Source organism: Amphibalanus amphitrite, unplaced genomic scaffold (genome assembly GCF_019059575.1).
Source record: "Amphibalanus amphitrite isolate SeventyFive unplaced genomic scaffold, NRLGWU_Aamphi_draft 000074F_arrow, whole genome shotgun sequence".
NCBI lineage: Eukaryota > Metazoa > Arthropoda > Thecostraca > Balanomorpha > Balanidae > Amphibalanus > Amphibalanus amphitrite.
The window spans coordinates 950,927-964,116 of NW_024881570.1; the positions used below are offsets into that span (position 1 = coordinate 950,927).

At 56.6% G+C, this 13,190-nt stretch overlaps 1 protein-coding gene across 1 annotated transcript in view; it reads right to left on the reverse strand.

The window, feature by feature from the left end:
- Positions 1 to 3,821: 3,821 nt before the first annotated feature.
- The window catches only part of LOC122379269, a 147,939-nt gene continuing 138,570 nt past the window's right edge, over positions 3,822 to 13,190 (reverse strand). The window contains exons 124-130 of the mRNA XM_043361308.1: positions 12,659 to 13,069; positions 12,070 to 12,477; positions 11,017 to 11,781; positions 8,108 to 10,789; positions 7,643 to 7,843; positions 5,268 to 6,632; positions 3,822 to 5,029 (exon numbers count right to left, since the gene is read on the reverse strand). Coding sequence (XP_043217243.1) covers positions 4,779 to 5,029; positions 5,268 to 6,632; positions 7,643 to 7,843; positions 8,108 to 10,789; positions 11,017 to 11,781; positions 12,070 to 12,477; positions 12,659 to 13,069 — 6,083 coding nt within the window. The 3' untranslated portion in view covers positions 3,822 to 4,778. The remainder of the gene's footprint in view (positions 5,030 to 5,267; positions 6,633 to 7,642; positions 7,844 to 8,107; positions 10,790 to 11,016; positions 11,782 to 12,069; positions 12,478 to 12,658; positions 13,070 to 13,190) is intronic.

The window sequence follows — 13,190 nt, forward strand, 5'->3', positions numbered from 1 at the left end:
CCCCCTGGAGGCAAAACCGTTGACGTTAGGTCAAATCTGAGAAAATTACTCAGAAAGGGCGTTAATAGGGCTATCGAATGCGCTTTTCTGCGGCGCTGTAGCTCTATTGGTTCCCGAGTTATGCGTTGATTTCTTGGAAATTGTCGACATTCGACCTGGAAATCGGCGAAATTTTGCCTTCAATGACCTCTGGTGACCTGACCTTTGACCTGACCAAAAAATTGACCGAAGTGATTTCCTCATTATTTTTGACGCTCTTTCGAACGCCGCCTTTCGCGTATCGCTACGTGGCCCAGGAGCCGAGTTAGAAGGGGAGGGGGGTCTTCAAACCCCCCCCCCCCAGCAGGGCGTGGAAATCCAGGACCCCCAGCCGGGCGCGGGTTAACATTATAAATGTTTAAGTAAGCCGCGATGACACTACACTGCCGGTGTGCCTACGTCTCATTCGCTTAGCCATGTTTTATAAGTATAGGGCGCAATTGGATTCTAATTGCGCCATCCCCCTGGCGCAATTTACAGCAGTTGTTGGTAAATGCGCCCTTTTGCATGTTTCTGAAAAAGCAGCTGTCGGAAGCAAACGAAACATTCTTAATTGATCGGAAGGCTCTTAAATCGTAGCTAATGAGTTCCTCTTTGAAGTGGTTACCAGTGTATGCTTATATCTCCATCAGTTTTCTTACAATTATAGCGTTTTTCCTTAAGGTGGCGCAATTCCTTCCCTTCCCCCTAAATTAGATATAGCATACCTATACTTTATTTTGTACAAAGCTCGGTGGATAATTTCCGAGGAAGTTTACAGGAACGTTTCTGTAATAGTGGCTTAGGGCCGCGCTATCAGCTTGGGGCCGCGCTATCAGCTCAGGGCCGTGCTGACGCAGTGACTTATCATCAGCAAAATTCATGCGACCGGGTCCTCACTTTCTATCCACTATAGGTACTTACCTACCTACAACCCATTTATATCCAATGTACACGCAGTTACATTTTACAAATAAAACATCGGAAGGTGAATAGGAATTTTGCGCACTCAGATGCTACTGTGAAATTGAAATGCACTTCATCAATATTCTATTAGCGCCATGCAGCATGGCGGATGGTCAGCACCGCCGTGCTCGCGCACTGACTTGCCGATCAGGCACGGGCAGGCGGTCTGTTGCTCAGTTTGTCCTTGAGGCGTCGTCACGGGCACCGCCGTCGGCGTGGCTGGGGAGTGTCGTGTTTGAAATACAAACGCTCTTTCACGTTATTTATTTCTGTTGTACATATTTTTACTGGAACCGATGCTCATAGAACTCGGTGTCCCTGTAGTAGGTAGGTAGCTAAAGGGTTAGGAAATAGGAATCGCGATTATTTTCGAAAGGGCAGGATGCTGCAAAAATATGAGTTGCTGTTTGTTCTAAAAATGTTCACACTGGCATTGGCAAAACCGCCCAAAACGTCGAGCTCACTTCCGGATCATGATGCTCTCACTATCTGCAAGAATCTTGGCTCTCACTTCGGCCCTACGGCTATAAAGCAGCTGACGCGTGTCGACTTCCCGAAGCGCCTCATTCAAATTAAAGGGACACTCCCACCTTAACATTAGTTTTGAGTTGAGATAGCCAAATTGGTGGCCATGGACTGCAAATACCGGTTTGGGCACTCACAACATTGACAAATGCTTTAATTCGGAGATATGGAATTTCAAACTTGCAGTTTTCGGATTCTAAGGGGCTAGTGCATTGGTATGCCCCCTTAGAATTTGTGACGTCAGCGGAGATCTAACGATTTTTAAATCTTTTACTAACACGTTTGGTACCACGCGGTGGTACCTATATGCTGCTTTGCGCGCAACAAATGCCGCACTTTCAAATAAAGTCGCTAGGAACAGCGGAGATCCCAAAAAGTAAACAAAAGTAAAAGTCTAATATCTTGAAAACCGGTGAATATTTTTCGATGAAATTTGGTAGATATTCGTTTTCGCTCTTTCTGAACCGAGCGACATCACTTTCGTGCCAATTCATTAACTTTTTTGAAGGTGGGAGGGTCCCTTTAAGTAACCTTGGCTGTTAGGAACCTGAATGAAACTGAGCACATAATGCTGCAGTTTTAGGGAAGCGGGGGCAGCTGAGGGACCTATAGCCAGGACCCATCATTCTGCTTTGGGTGAGTGTTCATGTCTGCTCATTGGTAGTGGTAGATGAAAAGTGCCTGTATCTGCTCATTGGTATATAGTGCCGGTCCTCTGGTTTAGCCTACTGGAAATTCAGCTGTGTCCAGGGGCAGTGTACATGTTTGAAGTTGCAGATTCAGTTATACAACCGAGGAACTATACCTTGTGATGTGACCCGATTTCAATTGAGATCGGTCCAACCGGGCGATGTCATTTCTTAGAATGCCTGTAAACGGTGAAAATGTGACCTTTGACCAGACCCTACCTGTGAAACCCGTGTTGTAAAAGCAAGTAAATTGTAAAAGGCATGTTATTGAAAATCATCGATGGAGATTTGTTTGTCCAGCACATATTATGCTAAATAGCATTGCTTTTTTAGGTCACTGATACCAGGGGCCATATTCACGTCGATGATTTTCGTAAGAATTTTCTTAAGTTTGACCTACTTCTTAAGTAAATTTTTTTAATCACGTGAACTCCGTCGATAAAAACTTAAGCAGTGTCGACGTGAATACCAAATTATACTTACGAAAGAAAATCGACTTACGAAGTCGACGTGAATACGGCCCCAGGTCAGGTTACTGAGGGTCACAATATGAAAGTGTCATGTGATACGTCTTTGATGGTCCATTTTACATGACAAATGCGATTATGTGGGTCAAGCGACCTTTGGGGCCAGTTAAGGTTACCTACGTTCTGGTGAAGGTCAGGTCAAGTCAAATAAGGTCAAATTTCAAAGTTGACATTTTTGCATAAAATTGGTATTTATTCGATGCAGCTCGTCTTTGTTTTGCGCTACGGGTGTATAATTGCTAAAAATTAAGTTTAAAAAAAATTCGATGTCAATAATTTTGAAATTTTGTTTTCGCCATAGCTCGGTAAAAAGGATATATCGATCTCAAATTTGGTATGTCGATTGAAGACTGTAGTTACGGATTATAACATAACAGGCTGCTCACGGAAGTCAGACGAAATTATAATTCATATGTTTTAGGTGTGTCGGTGTCTTACCTACAAAAATAAATCAGGTATCACCTGAAAGCCAGGTTAAATATATTTTGTTTGAGGGGATTTTGACTGTCGGCGATCGCCTTAGTGAGCCGTGCGGGACCTCTTCGAGATGACCCCAGCTTCGCTCGATGCACGGCTTAGCCTGGCGCAGCGCGGCCTCTGTTGCAGCACGGCACACGGAAGGTAGCAGGCTTCGCACCGTCGACCTCACTGCACCTTTCAGGTCTTTGGGGCTTCTTGTATGGTTTCGGTACACCTGGGACTTGAGGTGGTCCTACAGGAAAAATTCCGGTGGGTTCAAGTCCGGGGAGTTCGCTGTTCACGGATAAGTCTCAAACCTCGAGATCACACGCTGTCCGGAGCGCTCCTGCAGCCACTCCCGGTTTTCTTTAGCGGTATTGGCCGTAGAACCGTCTAGCTGGAAATATTGTGCTTCGGGATCTCTGCCCATTGTAGTTTTCAGGACACTCCAAAAATTTGCCAGGGTCATCCGGTATCGCTGACCGTCGACAGCCTGGGTAGCGCAAATCTCACACGAGTGGTCCTACCACGTAGTATATTGGATTTCCTTGTGCACTTCAAGGTAATTTCTCTACTTTCATCGATATGGTATAGACTTGTGTCGGTCGGAGCTTGGAACGTATAAACAGGCGTATTATTATTAAAATGTATTGACCAAACAATTACAAAAATTAAATATTTTACACAGACAGCGTTCGAGGTTAATGAGCGGCCTATTTGTTAGACGAACAGCTGAATCACACCGTGTTTGCGCATTAAAGTTGGAGCTTAGCCTGGTAGCACAGAATGTTCGAGTGTGAGAATAAAGTGGCGGACAGGTAGATAGATGCACTAGTCATAGTAACTTCAGGCGTGCGTGTGTAGTCGGTGTGTTCACTGGCGAAGAACAGTTAAAAGAGCCAGTGATCGTCGTCAAACGGACCTCGATAGAGAACGCGTGTCACACATCGGTAGCGGCCGAGCGCTGATTCACATAACAACTGGCGCCGCCGCTGCACCCACGGCCGGCAGCCGCTCGCTCCGTTTCCTCTCAGTAGCTCTCGCTCGCTGGCGGTCGGTCGCCGGCGCCGGTCGATATTAGCCCAGCGGTGGTGGCCTCGGGACGGCGGCGGCACTTCCCCAAGACGTGCCGCCGCCCGCGCCAACACCGCCGAGGAATCTCAAGCGGACGTCCGGCTCCGTACGCACACTTTATACACGGTACCCTACGCCGGCGCTGCTGCGTCGCACACATTCGGTGGCAGACGCGTAGCCAGCCTCTGTCTTGCTCTGTATGTCTGTGTGCATGCGTGTAAGCGTGAAGATGATTTGGTCAATATCAGGCGAGGGTACACTTGAAACGAAAACACATGACCAGGACACTGGTTTGGCAGTCTCACTGTTTCACAGTAGAGCACCGCGGTCCACCTTACATCCGCGGCGCTGCGCGCAATACTGTCTCACTAGTCACATACACATTCTAACGGCTCAGTTGCACACGCACGCCGGCGCCCAGCGCCCTTTCTATATCACATTTGGCGTGCGTGCGGTGCGCGCGGATCCTTTCTCTCTCTGTCTCACACACACTCTCGTCTAAGGTTGTGTGTCGCTCGGCTCATCTGTGGTAGTCGGGACTGGGCTCGGCCAGCGGCTCCGGTGTGGTGTAGAGCGGGTTGGGGAACTCGGCAGGGTGCGGCAGTGGGCCGTCCACCTTGCGCCGCCGCCGGTACGCCATCAACCAGCAGCTGATGGCGATGGCCACGGCCACCAGTGCCAGCAGCGCCGTGATGATGAGCGCGATGATGAAGCCCAGCTTGCTGACGCAGATCTCGTCCGGTCCGAGGCCGGCCTGCGCCACCTCGGGCTCTGTGATCAGACGCAGGCGGGCGGTGTCAGTCATACAGGCCGCACTTGGCACCAGACGGGAGTATGAAGGGAAGCAGTGCGACGCTTGTTCAGAATACCAGTTAGATTGACTTCAGAAATAAGAAAAGAGATGCAACATAAAAAATGCATGGAACGGTTACTGGTAATGCTGGTAGTGACGTCGTTGTTGATATAACAATAAATAGTCTAACAATGCGAACACCTTTCAGAAACTTACCTTGTGGGTCAACGAATCTGTTCTCGGTCGGCTCGCTCTGCTCCAGTGTGAGGATGGCCGGACTCTGGACGAGGATCTCCTCGCGCAGCTTTCCGCTGAAGAGGCTGTCCGAGTCGCTGACGACCGCCTCCTGCTCGCTGGTGATGGGCGAACGCCGACGGCGACGGCCGAACGCGTCCAGACCATTACAGTTCACTGGCGGGCACAGGCCGAAGCACACGCGGATGTTGCACCGGAACTTGATGTTGTTGGATGACGGGAACTTAAATGCGTTGAAGATGGCCTTGAGCTGGTTGGCTCGCGGGTCAAAGTCCCACTCTCCGAAGATGGATGGGTCTGTGGCGCAGCCGTTCTCGTCTGTCACCAAGTACTCGTTCTCTTCGTTGTCGTCCACGGTGGTTGCGATACAGTTGCGCGCGAAGCCGCCATAAATGTCCTGGGGCTGCACGTCCACCTTCAGCATCAGCTGGTCGCCGATCTTGGCCGTGTTGATCTCCTCGCCGTCGCTAGTGCAGATGGACATGGTGCAAGTCGGCGGCGGGCCCGTGTTGGCGATCGTGCCGGCAGTAGTCAGCATGGACACGTTGAAGCCGATGTTGATGCTCTTTTCGCCCGTCTTGTAGACGCAGCGGACCTGATAGGCGAGCGCCTTGGCCGTTACCAGTTTGGGATGTTTCTGGATGACGAGCACAAAGGCCGCTTCTCCATCAACATGGATCAGACCGCAGGTGTTAAAGAGCACCTTGAAGTCGACGTTCTGTGTGTTGTCGCCGGTGCCGAGCGTCTTGCGGCACTCGCTGTTCTGCGAGTAGCCCTTGACGTACATGAGGCCGTTGAATTCGCCGACGTTGACGTCCACCTGGACACCGTCGTGCTGGCAGTTGACCACCAAGTTGCGCGGCGGCAGGTCGGTGCGCGCCGTGCGGCACTCCTGGTATGCGTCGCCAAAGTAGCCCGGGATGCAGCTGCACACGGGCTCGTGCGCGCGTGCCACACAGAACGCGTTCCTGCCGCACTCGGAGTACTTGCACGGGTCCTGGCACGTGTTGTCTCGCGTCTCGCAGAACTTGTCCTCGGCGCAGTCGTCGTTGGTCTCGCACTCGCGGCGCGGCGGCGGCGTTTCGACGCCCGTACACACGCCGTTCACCAGCACGTAGCGCTCGGGACAGGCGCAGTTGCCGTTGGCGTCGACCACCATGCCGCGCTCGACGGCGCACACGCAGTGACCGTTCTCGTCGACCCGGTAGCCGAGCGTCTCGTCGCAGGGCGCGCAGATGCCGTCAGCGCTGACGCCGTACGTGGGCGGGCAGATGCACTGGTCGTCAGCGCCCAGCACGAAGCCGCGCTCCGTCGGACAGCCGGGGACTGTGGACACGCGCACGGAACAGCTCGGTTACCGATAGCCAGACACGGAATCGGGAAATAAAGCGGCACATAGTTGCTACGCATTAATTGTTTGATAGTTGTAGACTCGTTACCATGTTGAAAGGCTTCATTTGATATCATGCTAAGAATTCAACGACAAAATTTAAGCAACTGATAATAATACATTAATCCATTGGACAGTTTCTCAGCAGTAGGTATACAGCCGTCACTAGTGTGTTCATATGTGCAGTGGTGGGCGAGGTCATGGGCCAAACGTTCTGCTGAAGGAAACTAGGATTCGGAAAGGAGACGTGTTATCCTGTAAATGAAGGATAAAGTTAAAATGATGATGCACATGCACTTTGTTGACATTCACACAACAGCAAAGCGTTAGCAGTCATGCTGGCTACATAAACGAAACAGTTGTTGGATAGAAAGCATTACGATTCGTAGTTCACTATTCATACATCAGCCTTATTGGTATTTAAGCCGTATTTTGAAAGCATCATAATTCCTACACATTTCACCCAGGCTTTAGTTACAGCGGGCATGCCATTGAATAAAGAGGAATCCCATAATGTTATACCCAACTGCCACATAGGTTTTTATGAAAACCTTCCCCTTTTGACTCGCTGCAAAGTAAGCATTTTGCGGAAAATCAAATTTTAATAACTATCGAAATTAGTACAAGAAAAGGACACTTCTATAGCTCTGTGCAATGCGTTCGCCTATATGCGAAGCAAAAACATGTCCGTTTTGTTAGAACAGACAACACCATCTTGCATTCAGGAGTAATTTACAGCATCTCAAGCAAATAATTTATATACTGCATGCAGAAGAAGCACACAATTCAAGCATCCAAGCACATAATCAATCTTGTAATTTCGAAAGAACAAGCGCATCGACCCAAGCGGATAAGCGTTAAACAGGGCAGCGTCAGGCGGGGGCATTACCGGTCGGCGGGCGGGGCGGGGGCGGGGCGGAGCGGAGCGGGGCGGGGCGGTACTCACTGGGCAGACACTCCTCCTTGGCGTTGCCGCGGTAGCCGGGCAGGCACTCGCAGCTCATGGTGCGCACGGGCTCCGTGTCGACGGTGGTGCACTGAGCGTGCTCGGCGCACGGGTTCAACTCGGCGCACAGGTCCACGCAGTTGCCCTCGATGCAGGCCGTTCCCGAGGGGCAGTCGGAGTCGAGTCGGCAGCCGACCACGACTGAAACGGGTGGGTGGACGTGAGAACGGCGCGCGATGCACATTGCACAGGACATATTAGGGGATCCAGGGTTCTCTGGTTCACGTTCACGTGATAGTTTAAGCTGATGCCTTATGGGTGGAACGCAATAGGCCTGGTGTGCTGCTTATCTTTCTACGTTTGTGCCGACTCAATATTAAGTAACTGTTAGCTATATCGAAGCCTGACAATTGATGACAGTAATACCCAGATTAAACCCAAACCAGATCCCGTCTCGCTACTTACTTGGGACGCATTTGACTTCCGGCTTGCGGTCTCCGTCGTCATCCGAGATCTGTGTCTCGAATCCTGGCGGGCAGACACAAGTGGGCTGGTTGTTGAACACCTTGCAGACAGCCGGCTCGACGCAGTCGTGCTCATCGCACGGGTCCTTGCACTGGCTGTTGATGCAGGCGGCCTCCGGCGGGCACTCGGAGTTGTCCGTGCAGCCGACGGCCAAGCACAGCGTGCGCGGGTCGCCCTGCGTGCCCGGCTTGCACGTGCACTGGGCTACGTGCTCAGCGGGCTTGCAGATGGCGTTCTGGCCGCACGGCGAGTGGCGCTCGTCGCAGACGGCCTCGCACTGTCCGTTGATGCAGGCGTGGGTGCTGGGGCAGTCGGAGTTGGCGCGGCAGCCCACCTCGTGGCAGGCCAGGTTCGGGTTGCCCTCGTAGCCCGGACGGCACGAGCACACCGGCTTGTGTCCGACCAGCTGGCAGTCGGCGTTGGCGCCGCACTGGCAGGGCAGCACGCAGATGGCGTTGACGCAGGCCCGGGTCGGTCCGCACTCGTCGTGTGACCGGCACCCGATGGTGATGGCCGTCAGCGGTTGGCAGGTGCGGTCCGGACCGCCCACGTAGCCGTCCGGACACACGCAGGTCATGGAGCGCACCGGCACAGAGTCGATGACGCGGCACTCGACGTCGTCGCCGCAAGGCTCGTCGGCGGCGCACGGGTTCACGCAGCGGCCGTCCATGCAGGCCAGCCGTGAGGCGCAGTCGGAGTCGCGCTCGCAGTCGGGCCGCGGCTCGGGCACGCAGGCGATCAGCGGGCTGCCGACGTAGCCAGGCGGGCAGCGGCACTCTGCGCGGTGCCGGATCGCCTCGCACTCGGCGCTCGGCGCGCACGGCCGGTCGAACAGGCACGGGTTGACGCACTGGCGGTTGATGCACGCCTGGTGGTCGGGGCAGGCGTCGTTGTCCCTGCAGCCGGCGATCAGGCAGCGGCCCTGCGGGTCGCCCTCGTAGCCCGGCAGGCAGCGGCAGAACGAGTTGTGGTCGCGCACGTAGCACTCAGCGTTGAGTCCGCAGTCGTTGCGTACCAGACAGGGGTTGACACACTCGCTGTTGACGCAGGCCTGGTGAGAGGGGCACTCTGAGTTGCCGCGGCAGCCGATGGCGTGGCAGGCGATGTTGGCGTTGCCCTCGTATCCCTGTCGGCAGCTGCAGACGGCGCGGTGGTTGGTGACGGTGCACTCGGCGTTGGTGCCGCAGTTGCACGGCGAGCGGCACTGGCGGTTGAAGCAGGCCTCCGTGCTAGGGCAGTCCGAGTTGGCCGTGCAGCCGGGCGGTGTGGGCAGAGCCACGGGCCTGCAGCGGCCGGCCAGGTCCATCACAAAGCCGGGCAGGCAGACGCAGGTGACGGAGCGCGGCAGCGTGTCCACCACGCGACACTCGGCCGAGCTGTCGCACGGCGCCAGCACGGCGCACAGGTTCTGGCAGCGCTCGTCCACGCAGGCCAGCTGCGGGCCGCAGTCGGCGTCCCGGCGACACTCGGGCTCGGCCACCACGGGCGTCTTGCGCGGCTGGCAGTCGAACTGCGGGTCGCCGAGCGGCAGGTGCGGCGGGCACCGGCACACGGCCTGGTGACGCACCGCCAGACACTCGGCGTTGGGCGCGCACCGGTCGTCGTACAGACAGACGTCCACACATTGCCGGTTCTGGCAGCGCTGTGTCATGGCGCACTCGCTGTCAGCGCGGCAGCCGATCGGCTCGCAGCGGGTGAAGGGGTCACCCTGCATGCCCTCCGGGCACTGGCAGGCGGCCGCGTGGTTCTCGGCGTAGCAGCGGGCCGTCAGTGCGCACGGGTCTCTGTAGACGCACGGGTTGATGCATTCTCCGTTCACGCAGGTCTCGTCTGAACGGCAGCTGTCGTCGTCGCTGCAGCCGACCTCGGCGCAGAAGATGTTGGGGTTGCCCGAGTAGCCGGCGCGGCACTCGCAGATGGCGCGGTGGTTGACCACGCGGCAGTCGGCGTTCGGGCCGCATTCGCACGGGTCCTGGCAGCGGCCGTTCACACAGGCCTGGTCGCTGGGACAGTCGGAGCTGGAGGCGCAGCCCACGGTGCCGGTCACCTGGATGGGCACACAGCCTCCCACACTGTCGGGCACCATGTCCTCGGGACACTGGCAGACCATGCTGCGCATCGGCGCCGTGTTGACCACCGAGCAGCGGGCCGTGTCGGCGCACGGGTCGATGGTGCTGCACGGCGGCACGCACTGGTCCGAGATACAGGCCAGGCGCGGTCCGCAGTCCGAGTCCATCAGGCACACGGGGCTGGGCTCGGGCACACACAGCACCAGCGGACTGCCCACGTAGCCGGCCGGACAGCGGCACTGCGGCCGGTGCAGCGACACGAAACACTCGGCGTTGGAGGCGCACGGGTTGCGGTAGAGGCACGGGTTGACGCACTGCCGGCTCAGGCACGCCTGGTTGGACGGACACTCGGCGTCCGATGAGCAGCCGACGGCCGAGCAGCGGCGCTCGCCGTCTCCCTCATATCCAGGCAGGCAGCGGCACTGGGCCCGGTGCGACTGGGCGTAGCACTCGGCGTTGCGCAGGCACGGGTTGGAGACGCTGCACGGGTTGACACAGTTGCCACTGTAGCACATCTCGCGGTCTCCGCACTCGCTGTCTGATCGGCAGCCGCCTGTGGAGAGAGAGGAACGGTCGGTCAGAAATGACTGGGGAGAAACCGATCGAGAACAGTAACAGGACTCATATTTTTGAAACGGCTTGATGTGTATTGAAATTATGCGCGTAATGACTCGTGTTCTAGCTATCATTAATTCACTGAAATTAATTATCATGTAGGTACGCCTTTTTGCGCAGTTGGGCCAGTGACTTAAGCATGGGTTGCACCGGTCGCACACTCACTTGGCAGGCAGGCGATTTGCGGGTTGCCCTCGTATCCAGGCTTGCACGTGCAGATGGCGCGGTGGTTGATGACGTCACAGCGGGCGTTGTCTCCACAGTCGCACGGGTCGCGGCACTGGCGGTTGATGCAGGCCTCGCGGGCGGCGCACTCCGAGTTGGACGTGCAGCCGCCGGGCGTCGCGATGATCATCAGGCGGCAGCCGGCGTAGGCATCTCCCTCGTAGCCCGGCGGGCACTGGCAGACCATGGTGCGGTAGGGCGCCGTATCGAGCACCTTGCAGGTGGCTCCCTGGCCGCACGGACGCACCTCCAGGCACGGGTTGACGCACACACCGGACATGCAGGCCAGCTGGGAGGCGCAGTCCGTGTCGATGGAGCAGGTGCGGCTGGGCGGCGTCTCAGGCGCGCGGCACGCGAACAGCGGGTTGCCCTCGGTGCCCGGCCGGCAGACGCACTGCGCTCGGTGGCTCTGGACACGGCACTCGGCGTTGGAGCCGCACTGCTGGTACAGACACGGGTCGACGCACCGCTGGCTGCGGCACGCCAGGCTGGCCGGACACTCGTCGTCGGAGCGGCAGCCCACCGGGCGGCACCGCTGGTACGCGTCGCCCTCGAAGCCCTCGGGGCACGAGCAGGAGGCCTGGTGGTTCTGTCCGGCGCAGCGTGCGTTCAGCGCGCACGGGTTCTGCACAGCGCACACCTGCATGCACTGGCGGTTGATACAGGCCGAGTCCGACGGACACTCGCTGTTGTCTCTGCATCCAACTGAAAACACAATAGGGGTACTGTGAACAACCAAACGAAGCCATGTGTCGTGAAATTGGCAAGAAATACATTCTAGATGCATCGTCAATTATAAATCGTTAATAGATTCCGAGTTGTTTCTTTGAATCTGGATTCATAAAGCAAGGAAACTGATACTGTGATGATCAGATTGAAAAATGGATGTAATATAAGAGCGCGGCTGTGCCTGTCGCGTTTTGTCTGATCTATTGTTAATTTTGCCTCTCCATTCCACTAGCTCGACCGGCGCGCCGTCCCGCCATGACTGACCCTGGTAGCAGCCAGTCTGCGCGTTGCCGTCGTATCCCTGGCGGCAGCTGCAGATGGCCCGGTGGTTGATGACGTTGCAGTCGGCGTTGTCTCCGCAGTTGCACGGCGAGCGGCACTGGCGGTTCTGGCAGCTCAGCTGGGCCGGGCAGTCGTCGTTGCTCTGGCAGCCTGCCACCGGCGGCTGCTCCGGCTGCGGCACGCACTGGATGAACGGGTTGCCGATGTGGCGCGGCGGGCAGCTGCAGATGGCGCCGTGGTTGCGCACCTCGCAGCGCGCGTTGGGCGCGCACGGGCTGCGCACGTCGCACGGGCTCTGGCAGCGGCTGCTGATGCACGCCTGGTCGAAGCGGCACTGACTGTTGGAGACGCACTCGGGCCGCGCGATCGGAGGCTGCGGCGTCGGCGGCTCTGTAAACGAGATGGCCCGGTCAGTCGTCATGCTATGCTCTACAATCAGCTACGTTGCAACGGACACTTGAGGCACCTGTTCAAGTCTCCAATGTAAATGTTTGATCGTATTTTATCGGCGATGTGGAGGGTAGACGTTACCAAGCCCGTCAGACACATCCGTTTGAGTGAAGCGGCTCACCTCTCTGGCAGGCGTTGTACTGGCTCTGGACGTAGCCGGGCGGGCAGCGGCACACGGCGCGGTGCTGCTTTGGCTCGCAGATGGCGTTGGCGCCGCACGGGTCCGGTCGGCAGACGGGCATGCAGTTGGCGCGCTGGCACTGCTCGTCCTGACTGCAGTCCGAGTCGACCGTGCACTCGGGCTCGGCCACCACCGGGGTGATGCACAGGCCCGAGCTGTCCAGCATCATGTCGGCCGGGCAGCGGCACACCAGGGTGCGGAACGGCGCCGTGTTCTGCACGGAGCAGAGCTGGCCGCCGCGGCACGGGCTGATGCTGGCGCACGGGTCCTGGCAGCGCTCGGCGAGACAGGCCAGGCCCGGCGCGCAGTCCGTGTCCACCACGCACACTGGCGCCGGCACTCGCGGCTCGTCTGAAACGCGCACCGAGCAGGGAGGCCACAGGTCAGACGGCGCAATATACATACCGGTTACTAATGTTTAACTCACCGAAATGGGTAATTTGACTAAAAAAAATTAAACAATCACCATTAT